The 24,692-nt window shown below is 44.1% G+C and overlaps 1 protein-coding gene across 1 annotated transcript in view; it reads left to right on the top strand.

Annotated features, from left to right (window-relative positions):
* The window catches only part of TAF8 (TATA-box binding protein associated factor 8), a 32,190-nt gene extending 8,917 nt beyond the window's left edge, over window positions 1-23,273 (top strand). Inside the window, exons 2-8 of the mRNA XM_069944975.1 lie at window positions 1,006-1,159; window positions 4,518-4,616; window positions 4,820-4,882; window positions 14,041-14,165; window positions 17,227-17,374; window positions 19,401-19,543; window positions 22,813-23,273. Of these exons, the coding sequence (XP_069801076.1) occupies window positions 1,006-1,159; window positions 4,518-4,616; window positions 4,820-4,882; window positions 14,041-14,165; window positions 17,227-17,374; window positions 19,401-19,543; window positions 22,813-22,944 (864 nt within the window). The 3' untranslated portion in view covers window positions 22,945-23,273. The remainder of the gene's footprint in view (window positions 1-1,005; window positions 1,160-4,517; window positions 4,617-4,819; window positions 4,883-14,040; window positions 14,166-17,226; window positions 17,375-19,400; window positions 19,544-22,812) is intronic.
* The last annotated feature ends 1,419 nt before the right edge of the window (window positions 23,274-24,692 follow it).

Genomic DNA, 24,692 nt, shown 5'->3' with positions numbered 1-24,692 from the left:
AGGTGTAACAGCAGGGTCAGGGATGGGATGGGAGGGAGGAGGTGTTACAGCAAGGTCAGGGAGGGGAGGGAGAAGGTGTTACAGCAGGGTCAGGGATGGGAGGGAGGAGGTGTTACAGCAGGGTCAGGGAGGGGAGGGAGGAGGTGTTACAGCAGGGGAGGGAGAAGGTGTTACAGCAGGGTCAGGGATGGGAGGGAGGAGGTGTTACAGCAGGGGAGGGGAGGGAGAAGGTGTTACAGCAGGGGAGGGGAGGGAGGAGGTGTTACAGCAGGGGAGTGAGAAGGTGTTACAGCAGGGTCAGGGAGGGGAGGGAGGAGGTGTTACAGCAGGGGAGGGAGGAGGTGTTACAGCAGGGGAGGGGAGGGAGAAGGTGTTACAGCAGGGTCAGGGATGGGAGGGAGGAGGTGTTACAGCAGGGGAGGGAGAAGGTGTTACAGCAGGGTCAGGGATGGGAGGGAGGATGTGTTACAGCAGGGGAGGGGAGGGAGGAGGTGTTACAGCAGGGGAGGGGAGGGAGGAGGTGTTACAGCAGGGGAGGGGAGGGAGGAGGTGTTACAGCAGGGGAGGGAGAAGGTGTTACAGCAGGGTCAGGGATGGGAGGGAGGAGGTGTTACAGCAGGGGAGGGGAGGGAGGAGGTGTTACAGCAGGGTCAGGGAGGGGAGGTAGGAGGTGTTACAGCAGGGTCAGGGATTGGAGGTGTTACAGCTTGCTGCACTTCAGGAGATCAGGAACGCCTCTCTGACTCTTCTTACTTTAAAAATTTCTTTATACCCTGGAAGCACAAACAGATATATGAAAGATACCCGGTGTCTCCTGGCCTTAACAGTGTCAGCAGTTTGCAATGTCAGTTACAGCTGACAGATTCCCTTAATATGGCTGCAAATAAAAACATTCACAGTGAAGGCACATGCAGCATTTCCTTTACCCCAACGCTTATTAATAAATGTGCGCCAAGTCATCATGGATACATTTTCCTAATTTTGTTATTTTTTCCCCTTTCTTAGAGGTCTAGTCGGGGTGCCTCAACCCCTGCAGATAACTACATATTGGCGCGTCGGCGGACACTGCAGGTGGTGGTTAGCGCTCTACTCACAGAAGCCGGATTTGACAGTGCAGAGAAGGCGGCAGTGGAGACTCTGACTGAGATGTTACAGAGCTGTAAGTGTATTCCGCAGAGTAGGCACACACACCCGGTGTATAGGGTCACTTAAAGGAGTTTTCCCACTTGGAATCTTTATTGTCATAGCAGCTGTCTGAGTGCTTATGTGCCATTGATCATGAACATTCTGTGTCCTTTTGGTACACCTCATACAAGTCTATGTTAGAAGCACATGTTTCTCTTATGTCTCTGATGTCAAAAGTTGTTACACACACAAATTATCTGACTTTTTGCAGCCAAAGTCAGGAACAGACTATAAACAGAGAACAGGTCATAAAGGAAAGACTGAGATTTCTCTTCTTTTCAAATCCATTCCTGATTTTGGCTGCAAAGATCTGCCAGATAATCTGTGTGTGTAAAGGGACCCTCTTACATAGGCCACTTATCACTAAAAAAGTTCCTAGGATCGCTCTTTAAGCCAGTAATCGTGCCATTTTTTGTGGGGCCAGTTAAATAATTATTGGCCACAAAGCTCTCTGCCTAATGGCCTGACGAATGATACAGTGATCGTTTGTGTGTCCTGGCCGTGTCTTGGGAAGGCTGTATTTGACCGTATATCAGGTCATGTAGCAGGACCCTTAGGGTGCATTCCGCATGCAGCAGACTTGATCCTGTGTTCAGTCACATAGTTACATTGATATCTGCAGCAGATCCTGTATGTGTGAATGGACCCTGAGGCTGTGTTCACCCTTGGTATTCTTTTTGCATTTTTGTTACGATTTCCGGCTGTTGTGTGGACTTTGCCATGTGATCAATATTACTGAGCTTAATCAGGTTGTTAATGACAAGAAAAACATCTGCGATGAAGCCTGGTAATGCTGGTCACATAAGTAAAGGGGGGTGTCATTATGGTGTCATCTTGGTGCATTAGGGCTATCCTGATGCATTATGTAAAATGGAACCAATGTACAAACCTTAAAATGTATTGTTGGTATATATAGACTCACTAATCCCCCATGTGCGGCTTTGTTTTATAACCTGTTGTCATTGGTTACGGCCTGCCAGGCATTTACCTTCTTGGGTCACTCATGCTCAGTTCAGTCGCATGATCTGACCCATTAGTACTCGCAGTTGGTTTACACTTCACATGGAAGCCAGGGGGATTGTGGGAAAGTGTCTGCATAGCAACAGAGAGCTCAGAGAGGAAACCAGGAAGTGACCAGATGCATAGGGCAACAAATCCAGTGATGTAAGTTACTAAAGCAGCACATACATCTATGTGGTATACATCTGGTTCTACCCGTCTTGCTTTGTGACACCGCCCCTTTAATTAGGCTTTAAAGCGACTCTGTACCCACAATCTGACCCCCCCCAAACCACTTGTACCTTCGGATAGCTGCTTTTAATCCAAGACCTGTCAGATGATGCAATTATTGTCATAAAAAAAAACTTTTAAACTTGCAGCCCTGTGCCCAACGGCCAGGGCTTAGAGTATCTTTGCCCTAACTTTGCACCACCCCTCCGACCCTCCTCCCCACCCTCTTCATCATTAGGAATGCCATTGGCAGGATTTTTCCTATTTCTCTGCAGTGAAAACTGCACAGGTGCCTTAACGCTCCAGTCCATGTTCCGTCCTCTCACAGCTGATGAATAGAGACAATCTGCCTGGGGCCTTCCTAATGATGAGGGGGGCGGGGAGGAGGGACAGAGAGGGTGTGCCAGTCTAATGCACAGACATTGTAGGCCACGCCAGTTTGGCACAGGGCTGCAAGTTTAAAAGTTATTTAGGACAATAACTGCATCACCTGCCGAACGGACCCCAGGACAGATCTTTGATTAAAAGCAGCTATCCGAAGGTACAAGGGGTTTGGGGGGGTCAGATTGTGGGTACAGAGTCACTTTAATTGTATAAATCAAGAAAGGCAACAAAATGTGAATATGGGAACATGGCCTAACCAGTGCAGGTAATGCAATGTATCTGCAATACCAAGCATCAGTATCCGTCTCTATAGACTTCAGGGAGTGGATTACATTAGCCCCTTATTACGCTCTGCAAATACAGATGTAATACTGATGCAAAATATACCTGTGCCAAACTGGAATTACCCAGCACGTTACTGTTACTGTATCCAATGAAGCTGTAGCTACAATAACTACAGCTACAGTCAGAATAAAGAGAGTTTGCAGTAACAAGAATACGTCCAGCACGCTCCCTTGAGCACACAATGACAGAACATGGGGTGAGCAGCTTACTACATTTAGGCTGTGTTCACACTATGTAAAAACAACAGCTCTATTTCATAACAATGGCCATTCTTGTTTGCACAACAACAGCCATTGTTATAGTATGTAAATCACCTGTCCCCTTAACCCACACAGTGCCTGCACATACATCACCTGTCCTCAGTCCGGCTTGCTGCACGGGGTCCCGGCTTCCTGCTCTCCTACCCAGCCAATTAGTGCATGGCCCAGCCTCAGCTACTGATTGGCTCGGTGAGAGAGCAGCAAGCCGGACTAAGGACGGGTGATTTACATACTCGCAGCGGTCTGAAGGATCTGCTGCAAGTATGTATTTACATAGAAGCTGACAGGACCTTGGATTGCAATGGATCTCGCTGCAAAACTCACAGCGAGATTTCCGCTGTGATCTGTTGTGTGTGAAGCTACCCTTAGCGTGAATCTGTCACCCTCTGACCACCTACCAAGCTGGTGGCACCGCTGCATGAGTATAAATAAACGTACCGGCCGTGGCTACAGCAGGAGCTTTATAGTGGGGAAAAACTACTTTTATTCCCCCGGCTCGTGACAGACACGGGCGGGGAAGTAGTCATCTGGGCGTCTCCCCGTCCGTGTCCAGTTACTGCGTGATCAGTGGATGATTAACAGGCAGAGAGGCCAGTAACGGACCTCTCTGCCTGTCAATCATTCCCGCGGAGTGCGGGCAGGGGGCAGCCCAGATGACTACTTCCCCGCCCGTGTCTGCCACGAGCTGGGGGAATAAAAGTAATTTTTCCCCACTACAAAGCTCCTGCTGCAGCCACGGCCGGTACATGCCACGGCTGCTGCAGGAGTTTTATACATTTCTCCAGGGAACCACATCAGTCAAATTGGGCTGATTGGTTCCCTATAATGTGACCTCTGGTTCATGTTTTGTCTATGTGTGTGGTCATGCTGCCAGTAGAGGTACTGGTAAATGTTCATTTCTCTTGTCTTTACATTGGTCGCCTTTCTGTAATTTGGATTGTCTTGTGTGAAATGAGTAAAAACACTTCCATTGCAAACTGAAAGACAAACACTTGTTGGCTTCTTCCTGTACATGACACGTAGCAAATTAATAGCCACAATTAATGCACACAAAATGGCGCAGTATAGCCAGGAACCAAAGCTTACCACTACTTACTTGGATTTTCCCCACAGATCTCACTGAAGTCGGTCGCAGTGCAAAATCCTACTGTGAACACACCGCACGTACGCAGCCCACACTACCGGACATTGTAGTTGCCCTGATAGAAATGGGTGAGTTTCTACATTGTCAAGTTATCAGTAGTGTTGAGCGGAGATGCCACCCTAGGGAGTCCTGGAAAAGATGGATATAGCCATCGGCCAGCCCTAGGGCAGCAGAAGGTTTCTGATCCCGAACAGTTTGGCATCTCTGCACATCACTATTTATCAGTCTGTGTTATCACAAGTTGTATTAATTTTCCGGATGTATTTTGCAGGATTCAGTGTGGACACTTTGCCGGCATATGCCAAGCGCTCCCAGAGGATGGTGATAACTGCACGTAAGTCTTTCAAGTAACCAGATCTATGACTATGGATGATGGCTGCTGCTATGATGTGAACCAATCTATTGTGAAGTACAGAGGATCACTTCTGGTGCTGAAACGTCGTGCCCTATTTTGTGTCATAGAGAAATACTTTTGTTATTTCCTCTGTTTTTATGCGGTCATTAAGGGAAAAGTTCTGTTTATTAGAGTGGGGAGCTCAGGACTTGGTGGCATGCAGCATGCTGGATCTTTTTTTTTTTTTTTTCTTCAAATGGCAGATATCTGGAGATTGTCCCCATTTTATGGTCTTATAAGTTGCATGTAAATGTAGCAGTGCCTTGCCTTCAGTCTTAGAGAAAATGTGAGATCTAGCCATTTTATGTTTTATGTTTAGCCTCTTAAAGTGATATTCTTACCCTCCCTTCCCCCTTCATATGTTCTCTCCCTGGTCAAAAATGCTCTTTATCAATGGTGCACAGTGCCATCTGGGCGGGGCTTCATGGGTGTTGTGCCCCATCTCCCCTGTCTACATCGGCAAAATAGTGCCCGTCCCCTCAGTGATATCATCAGAATGGCCTGTCTAGAGGCCAGGATTCATGCTCTGTGGTGCAGGCTGGTCCGACAGCGCCATGTCTGCATCACAGAGGGCCCATTCAGATGATGTCACGAGGGGGCAAGGACTAAGGCACTCCAGCCAGCATTGATTATTCATGGAGCAGCGGTGAGGTCGCCAGAGTTGTGGCACAAACGCTGAGCCACAACTCCTCATTGACTCTTCACACAGTAGGAGACGTGAGATTGTGCATCACCAACTGCACAGACAAATTATCAAAAGTCACCGTGCTCACTAGGGTACTGCCAGCTACAGCACACTGTCAGCACCTCAGGTACGGCCCAAGATCTGACAGATTCCCTTAAATAGTTACAGAATGTCCCAGGAAGAGAACCTACTATCTCTGATACCAGTGTGTCCTCCATATCCACCACTCATATCTACATGACAAACACTTTTCATCAAGTCACTGATTGTTTCTCTTACCAAGCTTAAAGGGGTTGTCCACCAATTTTTTTATCTTTCAAATCAACTGGTGACAGACATTTGTAATTTACCTCTATTAAAAATTCTCTAGTCTTCCAGTACTTATCAGCTGCTGCGTGTCCTGCAAGAATTGGTGTATTCTTTCCAGTCTTGCACAGTGCTCTCTGCTGCCACCTCTGTCCATGTCAGGAACTGTCCAGATTTTGCAGCAGCAAATCCCCATAGAAAACCTCTCCTGCTCTGGACAGAGGTGGCAGCAGAGAGCACTGTGTCAGACTGGATAGAATACACCACTTCCTTCAGGACATAAAACAGCTGATAAGTACTGGAAGACTGGAGATTTTTAAATAAAAGTAAAGTACAAATCTATATAACTTTCTGACATCAGTTGCTTTGAAAGAAAAAAAACCTTTAAGTTTGATGCTAAAACTTACCCCATCTATATAGCCTTGAATATGTTCCCAGACGCTATTTATTTTCTAAAAGAGACATTGCACCTGGTATTGGTCCCTTTTATGCACCTGGCATTGGTCCCTTTTATGCACCTGGCATTGGTCCCTTTTATGCACCTGGTATTGGTCCCTTTTATGCACCTGGTATTGGTCCCGCTGTAACATGTGATCAAAATCAGAGAAGAAGAACGGAGTCTGGACTGCAAGAAAGGGAGTCATTCAGGATCAGTGAATATGGCAGTGGGGAGGGGGGCAGTCATGTGATCATTGATTATGGCAGTGGGGAGGGAGGCAGTCATGTGATCAGTGAGGAGGGGTGCAGTCATGTGATCAGTGAATACGGCAGTGGGGAGGGGCAGTCATGTGATCAGTGATTATGGGAGGGGTGCAGTAATGTGATCAGTGATTATGGCAATAGGGGGGGCAGTCATGTGATCAGTGAATATGGGAGGGGTGCAGTAATGTGATCAGTGAATATGGGAGGGGTGAAGTAATGTGATCAGTGAATATGGCAGTGGGGAGGGGGCAGTCATGTGATCAGTGATTATGGCCGTGGGGAGGGGGGCAGTCATGTGATCAGTGATTATGGCCGTGGGGAGGGGGGCAGTCATGTGATCAGTGAAAATGGGGAGGGGGGCAGTCATGTGATCAGTGAAAATGGCCGTGGGGAGGGGGGCAGTCATGTGATCAGTGATTATGGCCGTGGGGAGGGGGGCAGTCATGTGATCAGTGATTATGGCTGTGGGGAGGGGGGCAGTCATGTGATCAGTGATTATGGCCGCAGGGAGGGGACAATTTTCACGGTTTCTTTCAGTGCTTCTTTAATATGATTTGTCCAGAATTATCATCATCTAAAGTAATAATATGGGGCATTTAAGAGTTCATCGTACCCAGGGGCGGGCTGGGCCGGGAGGCAGGGTGGCATCTGCCCCCTGGGCCGGTCTTCCCCTGTACATTAGAGGGCCGCACTGAGGCTGCTTACCGCCCCAGCGCTCTCCTCTCTGCCACATAAAGAGGCTGCAGGGCCGGCCTGTGATGCTGCCGGGCTGGGGCTGAAGCTGCTTCCCCCAACCCCTCCCCCGTTAAGCCCCGCCTCCTGGTCCCATGTTTCTCCTGGCCCAGGACTTCCTGAAGGGGGAGAGGACAGCGGGGCGGCAGTGCAGCACAGCACAGCTTATTACACTAATTCAGTTACACTCACAGACTGTCGGCTGTGAGTATAACATAGGTGCCTTAGTTCTCCAGCTGCCCCCAGCAGGTCCAGAGCGGAGATTAGCAGTCTGCACATACAACTAATGTGCAGATTGCCGATCTCCCTGTATAACACAGTGTGGTGAGAAGGAAGGCTCTCACCTCCAGCTACACCTGCTTCCTGCCCATCCCCCCTCCTTCCTGCTCTGGGCTCAGCTGCTGGAAATGTCAGGTACCTTGGGTTGTAGATAGGAGGGAGGTCAGGACAGAGAGGATGGGGCTGTCTGCTGGGCTGAGGCAAACACATTAGCATTTGTCCTCCCAAACCCCTGTAGCTGCTGCCCTGTTCCCCCTATAGCTGCACCCTCTGCCACAGGCTGCTTTGCCCCTCTCCACCTGTAGCTGATATGTACCTCCTAAGGCTGCAGTGTGCACCCCCCCAGACTGCTGGGTTCTCCCCCATTCTGGCTGCTGTACCCCCACACACTTCAGGCTGTTCCCCATAGCATTAGGATTCCTAACTGTACTAGAAGACGTCCAGTTGTACTGCACATGTGTCTGTAACATGTATATATTTGCAATGTATGGCCAGGTTTACTCTATGCATTTTTTTTGCACTACGGCCATTGTTATAAAATACAGCTGTTGTCTTTACATAGAGTGAACCTGGCCTATGTAAGTAATATCCACACATGCACACACACACACACACACACACACACACACACACACACACACACACACACACACACACACACTTGTGTTGTTTCTTTCTTGTTGTTTTTTTGCTCCTGATCATTGAAGGAGAAAAATGAAGGGGGAAAAAAAACAAAAAAACAGATGCTGCAAAACTGCTCCATACAGAACGATACGCACCCATACAGTACAATACACATCCATACAGAACCATACAGTGCAATATACACCCATACAGTACAATACACATCCATACAGAACCATATGCATTCATACAGAACAATATACACCCATACAGAACAATATACACCCATACAGAACCATACAGTACAATATACACCCATACAGAACCATACAGTACCATATACACCCATACAGTACAATATACACATACAGAACCATACAGAACAATACACACTCATACAGAACCATACAGTACAATATACACCCATACAGTACAATATACACCCATACAGAGCCATACAGTACAATATACACCCATACAGTACAATATACACCCATACAGAGCCATACAGTACAATATACACCCATACAGTACAATATACACCCATACAGAACCATACAGTACCATATACACCCATACAGTACAATATACACATACAGAACCATACAGAACAATACACACTCATACAGAACCATACAGTACAATATACACCCATACAGTACAATATACACCCATACAGAACCATACAGTACAATATACACCCATACAGTACAATATACACCCATACAGTACAATATACACCCATACAGAACCATACAGTACAATATACACCCATACAGAACCATACAGTACAATATACACCCATACAGAGCAATATACACCCATACAGAACCATACAGTACAATATACACCCATACAGTACAATATACACCATACAGAACCATACAGTACAATACACACTCATACAGAACCATACAGTACAATACACACTCATACAGAACCATACAGTACAATATACACCCATACAGTACAATATAAACCCATACAGTACAATATACACCCATACAGTAGAATATACACCCATACAGAACCATACAGTACAATATACACCCATACAGAACCATACAGTACAATACACACCCATACAGAACTATAGAGTACAATACACACTCATACAGAACCATACAGTACAATACACACTCATACAGAACCATACAGTACAATATACAACCATACAGAGCAATATACACCCATACAGAACCATACAGTACAATATACACCCATACAGTACAATATACACCATACAGAGCCATACAGTACAATATACACCCATACAGAACCATACAGTACAATATACACCCATACAGTACAATATACACCATACAGAACCATACAGTACAATACACACCATACAGAACCATACAGTACAATATACACCATACAGAACCATACAGTACAATACACACTCATACAGAACCATACAGTACAATATACACACATACAGAACAATATACACCCATACAGAACCATACAGTACAATATACACCCATACAGTACAATATACACCATACAGAACCATACAGTACAATATACACCCATACAGAACCATACAGTACAATATACACCCATACAGTACAATATACACCATACAGAACCATACAGTACAATACACACCATACAGAACCATACAGTACAATATACACCATACAGAACCATACAGTACAATACACACTCATACAGAACCATACAGTACAATATACACCCATACAGTACAATATACACCATACAGAACCATACAGTACAATACACACCATACAGAACCATACAGTACAATATACACCATACAGAACCATACAGTACAATATACACCCATACAGAACCATACAGTACAATATACACCCATACAGTACAATATACACCATACAGAACCATACAGTACAATACACACCATACAGAACCATACAGTACAATATACACCATACAGAACCATACAGTACAATACACACTCATACAGAACCATACAGTACAATATACACCCATACAGTACAATATACACCATACAGAACCATACAGTACAATACACACCATACAGAACCATACAGTACAATATACACCCATACAGAACCATACAGTACAATACACACTCATACAGAACCATACAGTACAATACACACTCATACAGAACCATAGAGTACAATACACACTCATACAGAACCATACAGTACAATACACACTCATACAGAACCATACAGTACAATATACACCCATACAGTACAATACACACCATACAGAACCATACAGTACAATACACACCATACAGAACCATACAGTACAATATACACCATACAGAACCATACAGTACAATACACACTCATACAGAACCATACAGTACAATATACACCCATACAGTACAATATACACCATACAGAACCATACAGTACAATACACACCATACAGAACCATACAGTACAATATACACCATACAGAACCATACAGTACAATACACACTCATACAGAACCATAGAGTACAATACACACTCATACAGAACCATAGAGTATAATACACACTCATACAGAACCATACAGTACAATATACACCCATACAGTACAATATACACCATACAGAACCATACAGTACAATACACACCATACAGAACCATACAGTACAATATACACCATACAGAACCATACAGTACAATACACACTCATACAGAACCATAGAGTACAATACACACTCATACAGAACCATAGAGTACAATACACACTCATACAGAACCATACAGTACAATATACACCCATACAGTACAATACACACCATACAGAACCATACAGTACAATACACACCATACAGAACCATACAGTACAATATACACCATACAGAACCATACAGTACAATACACACTCATACAGAACCATACAGTACAATATACACCCATACAGTACAATATACACCATACAGAACCATACAGTACAATACACACCATACAGAACCATACAGTACAATATACACCATACAGAACCATACAGTACAATACACACTCATACAGAACCATAGAGTACAATACACACTCATACAGAACCATAGAGTACAATACACACTCATACAGAACCATACAGTACAATATACACCCATACAGTACAATATACACCATACAGAACCATACAGTACAATACACACCATACAGAACCATACAGTACAATATACACCATACAGAACCATACAGTACAATACACACTCATACAGAACCATAGAGTACAATACACACTCATACAGAACCATAGAGTACAATACACACTCATACAGAACCATACAGTACAATATACACCCATACAGTACAATACACAACCATACAGAACAATATACACCCATAGCAACATGTCCCCAAAGACTTCCATTATGTGACCGTCACAGTCATGTGGCACAGAGCTGAGGGAAAATACAGAGCATGGACCTCTCCCAGTTTGTTCTGATTGGTTGCTGTCTGAACATTCACACTCTGACCAATAAAAATGTTTTATATGTTTTTATGACATACAAAACATTTTTTTCTGGTGACATTGCCTATTTAAAGGAGAACTCCAGTGATAATATAATTTTAGACTTCCAGCAAAAGTGATAAAAACTATAGTGAAAATACAGAAACCCCAGTTACCCAGCATCTTGTATTGTAGTCAGTATGATGTGGTCACCCAGCTTTCTACCCATCCTATACTCAGTATAATGGAGGTCACCCAGCTTTCCTAGCATATTGTATTTAGTATGATGGAGGTCACCCAGCTTTCCCAGCATCTTATACTCAGAATGATGTGGTCACCCAGCTTTACTAGCATCTTATACTCAGTATAATATTGTCACCCAGCTTTCTCAGCATCTTATACTCAGTATGATGGAGGTAACCCAGCTTTACCAGCATCTTATACTCAGTATGATGGAGGTAACCCAGCTTTACCAGCATCTTATACTCAGTATGATGGAGGTAACCCAGCTTTACTAGCATCTTATACTCAGTATAATATCGTCACCCAGCTTTCTCAGCATCTTATACTTAGTATTATGGAGGTAACCCAGCTTTACCAGCATCTTATACTGAGTATGATGGAGGTCACCCAGCTTTACCAGCATCTTATACTCAGTATAATGTGGTCACCCAGCTTTCCCACCATCTTATACCCAGTATGATGTGGTCCCCCAGCTTTACCAGCATCTTATACTCAGTATAATATGGTCACCCAGCTTTCCCACCATCTTATACCCAGTATGATGGAGGTCATCCAGCTTTACCAGCATCTTATACTCAGTATGATGGAGGTAACCCAGCTTTACCAGCATCTTATACTCAGTATGATGGAGGTAACCCAGCTTTACCAGCATCTTATACTCAGTATAATGTGGTCACCCAGCTTTCCCACCATCTTATACCCAGTATGATGTGGTCACCCAGCTTTCCCACCATCTTATACCCAGTATGATGTGGTCCCCCAGCTTTACCAGCATCTTATACTCAGTATGATATGGTCACCCAGCTTTGCCAGCATCTTGTACACAGTATGATGGAGGTCACCCAGCTTTACCAGCATCTTATACTCAGTATGATGGAGGTCACCCAGCTTTACCAGCATCTTATACTCAGTATGATGGAGGTAACCCAGCTTTACCAGCATCTTATACTCAGTATAATGTGGTCACCCAGCTTTCCCACCATCTTATACCCAGTATGATGTGGTCACCCAGCTTTACCAGCATCTTATACTCAGTATAATATGGTCACCCAGCTTTCCCACCATCTTATACTCAGTATGATGGAGGTCACCCAGCTTTACCAGCATCTTATACTCAGTATGACGGAGGTCACCCAGCTTTACCAGCATCTTATACTCAGTATTATGGGGGTCACCCAGCTTTTCCAGTGTCTTATACTCAGTAAGATGGAGGTCGCCCAGCTTTCTACCCATCTTATACTCAGTATGATGGAGGTCACCCAGCTTCCCCACCATCTTATACTCAGTATGACAGAGGTCACCCAGCTTCCCCACCATCTTATACTCAGTATGACAGAGGTCACCCAGCTTTCCCAGCATCTTATACTCAGTATGATGGAGGTCACCCTGCTTTCCCACCATCTTATACTCAGTGCCTGGTAGCCTCAGGGAGCTGAACAGTAGCTCTATACTGTGCAGCGGAAAACCATATCAGAACAATTGTGCAAATTGGTTCCCTTTAAGGAGCACTCCAGCCCTTATTACCCTCCTCACATCAGTGCAGGGACGGTAGATGGCACTCCGGACCTGTACTTCTGCCAGCGGCGATGTTCCAACAGTTTGGATAACGTCTCCAGCCCCTCCAGTCATTTGTGACCAGGGAATTCCTACTGCTCTGTGTGAAGGGGACAGAAGTCACTTTCTCAATGTAAGTCTATGGGATGGTTTCGTGTCAGCGCTGAGTCCTCCCATAGACTTATACAGGAAAGAGATCTCTGACCCCTTCATAGCGAGCAGTAGGAATTCCCTGTTTACAAATGACTGGAAGGGCCGAATGTGTTATCCGAAGTGTCAGAGCATTGCCGCTGGAGGAAGTATTGGAGTGGGTGGCACCTACCTTCCCTGCACTGGTGTGGGGAGCGTAATAATAAGTGAGGGCCAGAGTGGTCCTTGAAAGATGGGCCGCTAGCCGGCTACTCATGGGCCAGTGCTGTGTGCTTGCCCCCCAGGCTAAAATTTGCCAGCCAGCCCCTGATCGTACCGTCCTTATAATGTTCAAACACAAATATTTGTGGTTTTCAGATTATTTGTGTATATAAATGTATTATTATTATTATTTTTTTTTTTTTAGCCCCTGTGACAAATAATCCCGTTGTCCCAAAAGCCTTGATTGCAGGACAGAACAAGCCACATCCCCAACATATTCCAGGCCATCTTCCTGAATTTCCAGATCCTCACACTTACATTAAGACTCCGGTAAGAACTGCAGAAAAATATCACGATATTCATTGTGTAAACGTTGTATATTAACCCCTTCATGACCAAAGAAACCAGGTTACTCCCAACAGGGGCCCGTGATTACTAGGTGCTTTGGGTCATCACTGTCTACAAATTATGTTCAAGCAGGTCCAGTGGTAAGTGGAAAAAGAAAATTTATTATAAAAAGCACAAAAAGATGCGTTTTGGGAGTATGTACCCCCTTCATCAGGTAGGACAAGTGCATGGTATACAGTAGTAGGGCAGAGGGCGGAAAGTAGTTGTTGATAGAGTTCACATGCGATCGCGGGCTGCAGCACAAGAGAGGTTAACATGCATCACTAGAGTGAACTGCCCAGATTCGCTATACAGCGGTCGCAATGTGCAAAATGGGTGGAGCCGCGGCCGGGCAACAATAGGAACTGGAGCTGTGGCCGGCAACAATAGGAACTGGAGCCGTGGACGGGCAACAATAGGAACTGGAGCCGTGGACGGGCAACAATAGGAACTGGAGCCGTGGACGGGCAACAATAGGAACTGGAGCCGTGGACGGGCAACAATAGGAACTGGAGCCGTGGACGGGCAACAATAGGAACTGGGGCTGGACAATCGTAGGAACTGCTAGACGCTGTGAATACAGTTGCTTTAACACCATAGCTCAAAAGGGGTGGAGTAGATGCCGAAGGCTAGAGAGGTGGTCCAAGGTAGCGGGGCATAGGATCGGCATCAGGTACAATAATGAACAGCTTTATGGTTAGCCAAGCATCAAGCACTCCGCCATACTGCCCCTAGGAAATAAACAAAAGTATGGTAAATGACAATATCATGTATAAATAGAAACATAGAAAAAATAAATCAATGTTCAAAATATGAGATAAATAGTATTTTGTGGACTATGCTAAAAAAGGAAATAGTATATATGTTTGGTTACAATGTCTGCATAAATTTAATTTGTGGATTTAGGGTGCGTTCACACCTACAGGATCTGCAGCAGATCTGCAGCAGATTTGATGCTGTGTTCAGTTATTTAAATGAAATCTGCTGCAGAAAATCAGCTGCAGATCCTGTAGGTGTGAACGCACCATTAAATAGAATACAATTATACATATAAATAAATGGATAAAATAACTGTACGTTCTCTATATATTTCTTTAATCCCTGTGGGACCAGAGTTTTAGGTTTAAATATCCAGTCGTTCTCTCTTCTCTCTCTGCCCACCTGCGGGGATCTGCTCTATAGGAACCATAGTAAAAGATGAGAAATTGCAATTATTACAGTTCAAGGCGTGGCGAGAAAAACTGGAGCAGAAAGCGACATTAGAGCGATGCTTAGTGACCCTATTTGTAAGGGTTTGCGTATACACAGGCACACACCAAGAGATAAAATTAGGAACTACATGAAAGGGGTTATTCATTGCGACAAAAACATGGACACTTTTCTCCCTCTCTTGTCTCCAGTTCAGGTGTGGTTTGCAAATAAGCGCCATTTACTTCAATGGAACTGAGTTTGAAACTCCACCCAATCTGGAGACAAGAGAGGGAAAAAGTGGCCATGTTTTTGTAGTGCTGGATAACCCTTAGTGAATAGTGAATTCCTCGCCGATAATCCTTGAAGAGACTTTTGAGGTTCTGTGTGCAATATTGATGCAGCATTTCCATGTATTAATGCCACACCTGTAGAAACCAGCATCTTCTCCTCTCTTGTGCTGCAGCCCACGATGGCGTGTGGACTCAGCTACTTTCCGCCCTTTGTTACTCACCTCACTGGACTGTGCTAACACATTGTTACTATACGGATGTTTACATATATTAATTAGTAAATCTGTACCCAGTACCTTCTCATATGTTGCCACTATTCCACAATGCCTTCTGACAATGCGTCTGTTTTGTTCTTGTGGCCCCGTCCCCACTCTAAGGCTTCCGGGTTTGGCAGGCTTTTTGGGCCTTTTCAAACCTGTGCGTTACTACTGTATACCATAAACTTGTCCTATCTGATGAAGGGGGTACATACTCCTGCAACCTATTATTTTTGTGCTTTTTATAATAAATTTTCTTTTTCCACTTACCACAGGACCTGCTTGAGCATAATTTGTAGACAGCGCTGACCCAGAGCACCACGTTTTTTGCTTTTTTTATTTTCACCAGGTCACAATGAAGCAGTGTTCTCCTCCTCGCCTTCTAAGAGCCGTAACACTTTATTTTTTGTACCTAGAGGGCGGGTTGGTGTCATGTATTGCGTCATAACATATAGTTTTTATTGGTGTCATATTGGTGTAAAAAGAAAATGTCACTTTTTATAAATATTTTACTGATATATAATTAAACAAACCATCAGTCCTTTTTCCTCCTTTTGTTTACGCTGTTCACTGTGCAGGAAAAATGTATGTTATATTTTAATAGATCGGACAATTTAAATATTTTTAAAACACAATTTTTTTATACACCTCCCCCGGAGGACTTATATATGCAACCATAAGATTTCATATACTGAGCAATGCTATGCAACTTCCTGAGGCAGACTCTATAAGAAGATCCCTGATCTGACAGGATGGAGGCAAGTATTCTTCCTGCGTCTGTCAGTGTAAGTGATCGGGACCCCCACATTCATGTTACGGGGGTCCCGATCAGTCAGTCACAGGTACTTCTCCTTTCACTGACTCCCTTTAACGGTGCAATCTCTGTCTTTTTAAGGGGTTAATGGCGGCTGTGTGATCGCAGCTGTCTGTCATTATCCCTGGCTCCTGGGACACTAATGTGTGCGGGGCTGATCACACTGAAGCGGCCTCACGCGCATTAAAACCCCTTTATGCCAGGAACGTAAATGCATGGGGCATCAGCAGTAGGAATGTATATAGCCGCATGGCTGACATGAAGGGGTTAAACAGCGTTTGCTGAGCGAGTAGAGACAACGCAAATCATGTGACCATAGGAGTCCCCAACCTTGTTGAAATGTCAGTGCATTTTTGATAAATTACTCTATATCAATAAAATGAATACATTTCTGTGCTTTTCAGTTTATGGTGGAATATTCCTTTAATTTTTTTTCTTTTTATATAAATAAGACTTGTCGTGAACCAGTTGCTGATTACCAAGTCTTGAGGGAAAAAGCAGCATCTCAGCGTAGAGATGTGGAGAGAGCACTTACTCGATTTATGGCTAAGACGGGCGAGACGCAGAGTCTTTTTAAGGATGATACAAGCACTTTTCCATGTAAGATAACTTTCTTTTTTCTTATTCCATTCTATAAGTACAGTCATTATTAAAGGGGTGGTTAGATTATGAAAACTATCTTTACCTGTCTAATAAATTACCTGTCTATATTGGTAGGTACACCTTTTACCACTTTTCTGTGTCAGTCTGTGCTTGCCAGCTGTCTGTTATGTTGTCTTAATTAGTCAATTATCCTGGTGTACTTTCTGTTCCTGTATACACTCTAGCCAGGAATTCAGCCAACTCATCCTCCCTCCCACTACACTTTCTGACTTTCCCAATCAGTTCTGTGCCAGGAAAAGATCTATGATCTGGATATAGAGCTGACTGCTATTTCTGTGCATTAGAATGTGCATTTCTGTGCATTAGAATGTCGCCCCTTGTAGGCAGGGAGGAGTTTTAACCCCTTCCCTTATGATTTGGCTTTTAGCGCAGTAACAGAGCTCAGTACGCAGACGTCGGACCGTCCGCACTGTCACTTAGCCACTGCAGGAGGCTGGGGCGCTCCCTAACTTGCCAGGAGTGATGAGACTTGTGCGAGCGCACAGGTCGCACACCACAAAGGCTGGCCCTGGATGGAAGCCTCTTTCCGCTCTGTCTTCTACTTATTAGTGCATTACATTTTAAAGGGGCACTGCTGCGAAAAGTTATTTAAAAAAAATCAACAGGGCTTGTGAACGCAAGCAGTTTTGCAATATATTTGGTTTATTTTTTTAACATTTTCTGTGTTTAAATGAATGTTATACATACAGCCACTAGGTGTCTCCCTTCACTGCGCGTGTGTACAGCTGCTGTGCATCCACATTCAATAGCAGAGAATTCTGGGAGTGCTCGCATAGTATGGTCGTCTCTCTTAGTAGTGTCGTAGGATCGTAGTGTGACAGCAGTTTTTGTCATTTTTTCAGGAAAAAAGTTTTTATTGTGCCAAAGGCATAATAATATAAATAAATATATATATATATATATATATATATATATATACATACACACACACACATACATACATACATACATACAAATGTGGTATCGCTGTAAGCGTAATGACCTAAAGAATATGTATTGTTATTTTTACTGCACGCTGAATAGCTTAAGGTGTAACTGTCATTTCAGGGTAAATTTTTTGAAAACATTAAATATCAAAAGTTCAAGCGATTTTAAGAAACTCTAATAGGTTTTATAAACCAAAAAAGTTTCCTTCTGGACTGAAAAAGCAATCTCCCAGCCTCCCCCCTCACTTCAGAAGAAGCAGGATTTCTGTGTGCATTATGTGGCTATGGAGAGGGGGGGGGCTGTTAGGAGTGACTGAGCACGGAGCAGTCCTGCACAGCACAACACCCTGCAATCTTCTCTCAGTAAGTTCATAGATAAGCACTGACCTTTCTGACCCCAGAATCCTGCGGTTTAGGTGCCCAGACAGTCTACAAACAGCTGACCTTCATGTCACCTCTTCCTGCTCCCTCCTCTCCCTCGGCCCCTCCCCCCTCCATAAGGATAGAATGGAGAGAGCAGAGCCCGTCTTCACTGGCTTCTCTGTAATGAAGACGTGTTTGCCTGATAATGCACAGATAAGAAGTCAGGGGGGAGGCTGGGAAATTGCTTCTTGAGTACAGAAGGAGGCTTTTTTGGCTGATAAAACCTATTACAGAGTTTCTTAAAATCGCTTATACTACTGATTTCTGCAATAAAAAAAATGACAGTTACGCCTTAAGCTTAATATTAAAAAAAAGATAATTTTTCATGATATTTTGAGGTTTTTCATGAAAAAAACAAGATAGTCACCAAATTTTGCCTCTATCATAAAGTATGGTATGTCCCAAAAAATCTTTCTCAGAATTGCTGGCATGCCTCAGCGAGCTGTAACCGTATAAAGTGAGACAGGTCCACAGAATGAGCCCAAACTGGGGTTACACCTCCAGTGATCTAATGTTTATCACCAGTCCAGTATATAGATGATCAGAGTGATAGAATACATGCTCTGTGTAACCATTGATTCTCATGTTATGTCGTCTTCTTGCCATATCCCCAGTGATTGCCGCCCGTCCACTCACCATTCCATATCTGAATGCCCTCCTCCCATCAGAGCTGGAACTTCAGCAGGTTGAAGAAACGGACTCGTCTGAGCAGGATGATCAGACTGATAATGAGAACCTCTCCATGCACCTTCAGGCGGTATGTGACAGTGGAGAATGCTGCCGATGACGACTGCATTATTTTTGGTGCAGTGATTTTTTTTTTTTTTTTTTACATTTTTTTTTATCATATTAGTGGGATAATGGACTATCTCCAATTGAGAAATATTATGTCCACACCTTAAAAAGCGGCCGTTCACTCCTGTGGGTTCTGGTTTTAGACTGATATATTAAAGGGGTTACCCTGCCTTAGAAAAACATGGCCACTTTCTCCAGCAACAACACTGCTCATGTCTCCAGGTCAAGTGCACTTTTCTATTAAACTCAATTCACTTTAATGGAACTGAGTTGCAAAACCTGCACCCAAACTGGAAACAAGAGTGGTGGTGTCTCTGGAAGAAAGTGGCCATGTTTTTCTAACCCTGGACAACCCCTTTAAATGTGAAGGCAATACATTGTAAGGTATTTTTTGGTGTAAAAATTCTTGAGTGCATGACCTATGAATAAATAGTGGCTGCAAATGAAGGAGGATGTGACATACACGTCACTATGCGTCCAACATTGTACACTGCACACCACTGCACCATTGGTGCACAGTGTATTCATACGAAGAATGCCTAGTGGCATGTATGGATGGAATCGCTGCCTGAGCTGTATGGACAGGACTGGGGAGGAAGGGGCAGGAAGGAAAAATATAAGGAATATTAAAGCAAATCTGTACCCACTGACCTATTTACTACTACCTACCTGACTATTAGCACTCCATAGATAAGGTGAAGTCCTTTCCAAAATGCTGCTGGTACCATCCTTAGGTAGAAAAATAATTAATTTAGTAGTTGTATCCTCAGCTAATCTGGTGGGTTGGAACACTCAGAGTGGAGCTACCGCCCCCAGAGCAACAGTGAGGCATGGCCATGGGTAGTCCTCCCTCCCCCCAGTGCCCCAAACTGCCCGATTATCCCAAGGCTATAACTCCTAAATACACAAAAACTGAACCGAGGATGAGCGTAAGAGACTTTGCTTCATCCTCCAGCAATCCCTGCACTATAGGGACATATCAGCAGGTCAGATTGGTCTAACCTGTGGATAGTTTCCCTTTACCTTCATCCTCAGCGCAGTTTCCACTAAATCTTAATTTTTATTAAATAGGCTGTTTTGTGCCCTGGGGCAGGACTTCACCCTCATTGCACTGATTCACCATATTAAATATTCATCTGGTGTTTTGAGCTTTCGGAGTGATGTCAAAGGAGAGTGCTGCCTCAATATTCATGAGAAGAGGCTGGACGGATCATTACTAGAGATGAGCGAACCTCGAGCATGCTCGAGACGATCCGAACCCGAACTGGAGCCTCAGTTACGAGTTTTTTTTAAACACGGGAATAGCCAGATATCCCTCCAGGGAAGGAAAGCCTGTTGCCAAGGGGTGCCTCCCAGTGGGGAGATCACCAAACCACCTTGATACGTAGCCCCTTAAGTCCCACTCGGTTGTGAGTATTGGAACATAAATAGGGAAATACCAGGGTGGCCCCTTTTGTGTCAAAGTCTAACTCTGTGGCGAGTATTTCAAGGGTTTACCAAAGGCAGGCATGCATCTACAGACAGCTGTTTCGTGGTGAGTACTCCATTTGATTTTTTTTTTCACTTATCTCCCTGAGCTCAGTGATTGCTGCGTTTTGTTGGTCGATTTTTCATTGCCCCTGTTAACCATAATCCTGCTTCACACTGACGAGGGGCAAATACCCCGAAACAGCTGTCTGTGGATGGATACCTGGCTTTGGTAAACCCTTGTCATGTCACAATACTCGCGTCAGAGTTAGACTTTGACGCAAAAGGGGCCACCCTGGCATTTCCCTATTTATGTTGAAATACTCAAAACTGAGTGGGACTAACATATCTGAGTGGTTTGGTGATCTCCCCCCTCGGCAACAGGTTTTCCTTCCCAGGAGGGATATCTGGCTATTACGTGTTTTGAGACTCGTAACTCAGGCTCCACGGACCCCTTTTTTGCTTACTGGTTGTCCCGATTAAGTAAGCGAAAATGTTACTAAGTTTAAGAGAAAATGTTGCTAAGTATAAAAAAATTACTTTCATTTTCAGCGTTCTGTGCGTCATGGGAACTTAACAGCAGGTTCCAGTCGTCTACTCTGTTGTTAGCTTCTCTTTAAAGTGACTCTGTACCCACAATCTGCCCCCCCCCAAACCGCTTGTACCTTTAGATAGCTGCTTTTAATCTGTCATGGGGTTCGTTCAGCAGGTGATGGAGTTATTTTCATAAAAAACAACTTTTAAACTGGCAGCCTCGTGGCCAACGGCTGTGGCTTACATTGTGTGTGCATTAGGCTGGCACAACCTCTCTGTCCCTCCTCCCAGCCCTCCTCATTATTAGGAATGCTCCAGACAGATTGCCTCCTATTCATCACCTGTGTCAGCCCGGCACATGGGCTGGATCGTTAAGGCATCTGTATAGTTTTCACTGCAGAGGAATAGGAAAAATGGTGGAGGAGGGATGGCGAGGTTGTGCCAGCCTAATGCACACACAATCTAAGCCACGGCCTAAGGGCATGGCACTGACAGTTTAAAAGTTGTTTTTTATGACATTAACTGCACCACCTGCTAAACGGACCACTGGATGAAACTTGGATTAAAAGCAGCTATCTGAAGGTACAAGCGGTTTGGGGGGGGGGGGGACGGATTGTGGGTACAGAGTCGCTTTAAATGAAATGAGCTGCAATGTAAATGAGTTTCTAAGCGAATGTATTAAAGTGGTCAACCCTTTTAAAGGGTTTGACGACTCTAACCTGCAAATGTGTCTCTACTGCACAGGAAACGCCCAGGAGGAAGTAAAGGCCCTATTCCACGGAGCGATTATCGTCCTGTGGAATAGGAGGCAATGATCATTGTTCATGTCGGCTGATCCTTGAAGTTGTTTGTCTTTCAACATGTTGAAAGACAAACAACTTATATAGCAGTGATCTGCTGCCGCTGCTCCGTAGGGTGGGAGCAGCGGCAGCAGACCGCTGCTATATCCTATGGGCTGCCCGGACGATTAGCGACCACACGTGCAGCCCCCCCCCCCCCAGCAGCTCCCCCGCCGTTCCCGGAGTCACCTGCTTGCTGTTGTCGTGTGTAATAGCGGCAGCAGTGAGCGGGGAACGAGAAGCAAATGAGCGCTGACAGTCCTCGTTTGCTCATCAGAGTCGGCCAGTGGAATACGGCTGTAACTTACGTGGCAGAAAGCTTTTTTTTCACTGTGAGCGTTCACTCACATCAGTTACCGTTTTAATGTTTCCATTTTCTTTCACTTTTCAGGATGATTCAGGTGCAGAAAAAGAAAATTCCTCAGTTCTGCAGCAGAATTCAATGAAAGGTGGTGAGGAGACGCTGATAGATAATCCTTACCTGCGACCTGTGAAAAAGCCGAAACTGAGACGTAAAAAGTGACAGAATCCCAAGTGAAAAAGGACGAAGGAGCCGGACTGTGTAACTGCTGAATGTCTGCGAGAGTGTGCTGTGCTGCTCTCACCACCTTGACCATTTGCAGTGTGGGTTACTCGTTCATTTGGATGTTTAAGGGACGACAGTACTATATTGGTGAAAACTGGGGGAAATCTCTTCTGTAAAGAGTAGGACACTGTCAGAAGAAGAAATGTATAACTGCAGACAAGCATGTTGTTTTCTTTGTATTTTTATATAAATATCTGTGCGCCAAGTTTTGCGCACAATATGGATTGTATTGCATTTCATAATAAAAAAGCAAACACACAATATTATTATAATGAAAAATTATTGCTCCCAATGTACATAGGCAAAACATTGCAAAGGAATGAAGGAAGTGTGTAGACGCTGCTGCTGCTGGCGGGATAGGCATGGGGTGGCCGAAGTGTGGGGGCTGCATTGTAAGATCATATCCCCAGTGTGCAGGTGGTCGGGGGTGTTGCTGGTTCCGATCAATTCAGCACACAGGCTGTGGGATAAGAGCTCAGCTGCTGCGTGTTTGAGCAGAGTCTCCTAGTTAACTGTGGATAGTAGGCCCCCGTGCTGAATATTCTTTAACCCTTTGAGGACCAAGCCCAAAATGACCCAGTGGACCGCGCCAATTTTTTATTTTAGTTTTTTCCTCCTCCCCTTCTAAGAGCTCTAGCACTTTAATTTTTCTATCTACAGGGCCATGTAAGGGCTTGTTGTTTGTTACAGGAATAGTTGTACTTTGCTATGGCATCTTTCATTCTACCATAACATGTATGATCGAACCCCAAAATGTTAATAATGAAGATATAAATTGTTGAAATTAGAAAAAAGAATGCAATATGATAACATTCCTGTGTCTACGTAATGCACTATATGGTAAAACTACATAATTCCATTATTCTATAGGTCAGCCCGAACACAACCATATGCAGGTTTACACAGATTCTGTTATTTATTTATTAAATCCTTTTTTTTTTTTTTTTTTTTTTTTTTTTTTTGCAATTAATTATTAATAAAATGCTCTATTGTGACTGTTTTAGTTTTTCACCTACGGGGCTGTATGTGGTGTAATTTTTTTGCACTATAATACCATATTTCTGTAGCTCGGACGTTTTGATCACTTTTTATAAATTTTTTTTATATATATAATGTAACAAAAAATCTGCAATCCTGGCGCTTTTTTCCCTATTTTCGTTAATGCCGTTTGGGATGACGATTGTTATATTTTAATAGATCGGACAATTAATACATGCTACGGTATATTATGTTTATTTCATTATTTTTATATTATGGGATAGGGGGGTGATATTAACTTTTATTTGGGGAAGGGCTTTGGGGTATTTTTAAAAACATTTTTCCTTTTGTTTTTTTTTTACACACTTTAAAGGACAACTCCCACAAAAAAATTTTTTCGCTCATTTAACACACATTACAAAGTTATATAACTTTGTAATGTGGTTAAATACCCGGCCTGGCCCCCTTCCCCCACTTTCGGACCCCCGACCCCCCACCCCGGAAGTTAAGGAATGTATACATTACCTATTACGATCGTCACGGTCCTCTTCTCCGGGGCGGCATCTGGTGACGACGACGTCAGAGCCGAGGGGCGGTCCGGGTCTTCTTCCTCCTCGGCGTCTTCATGCAAAGTGAATGGGGATGAAAAGGCTGCTGGTGCACATGCGCACCAGCAGCCTTTTCATTGGCTGGAGCGCATCACATGG

Source organism: Dendropsophus ebraccatus, chromosome 11 (genome assembly GCF_027789765.1).
Source record: "Dendropsophus ebraccatus isolate aDenEbr1 chromosome 11, aDenEbr1.pat, whole genome shotgun sequence".
Taxonomy (NCBI): domain Eukaryota; kingdom Metazoa; phylum Chordata; class Amphibia; order Anura; family Hylidae; genus Dendropsophus; species Dendropsophus ebraccatus.
The sequence above is the reverse complement of the archived record's forward strand: the minus strand, read 5'-3'. Positions and strand labels throughout refer to the sequence as shown.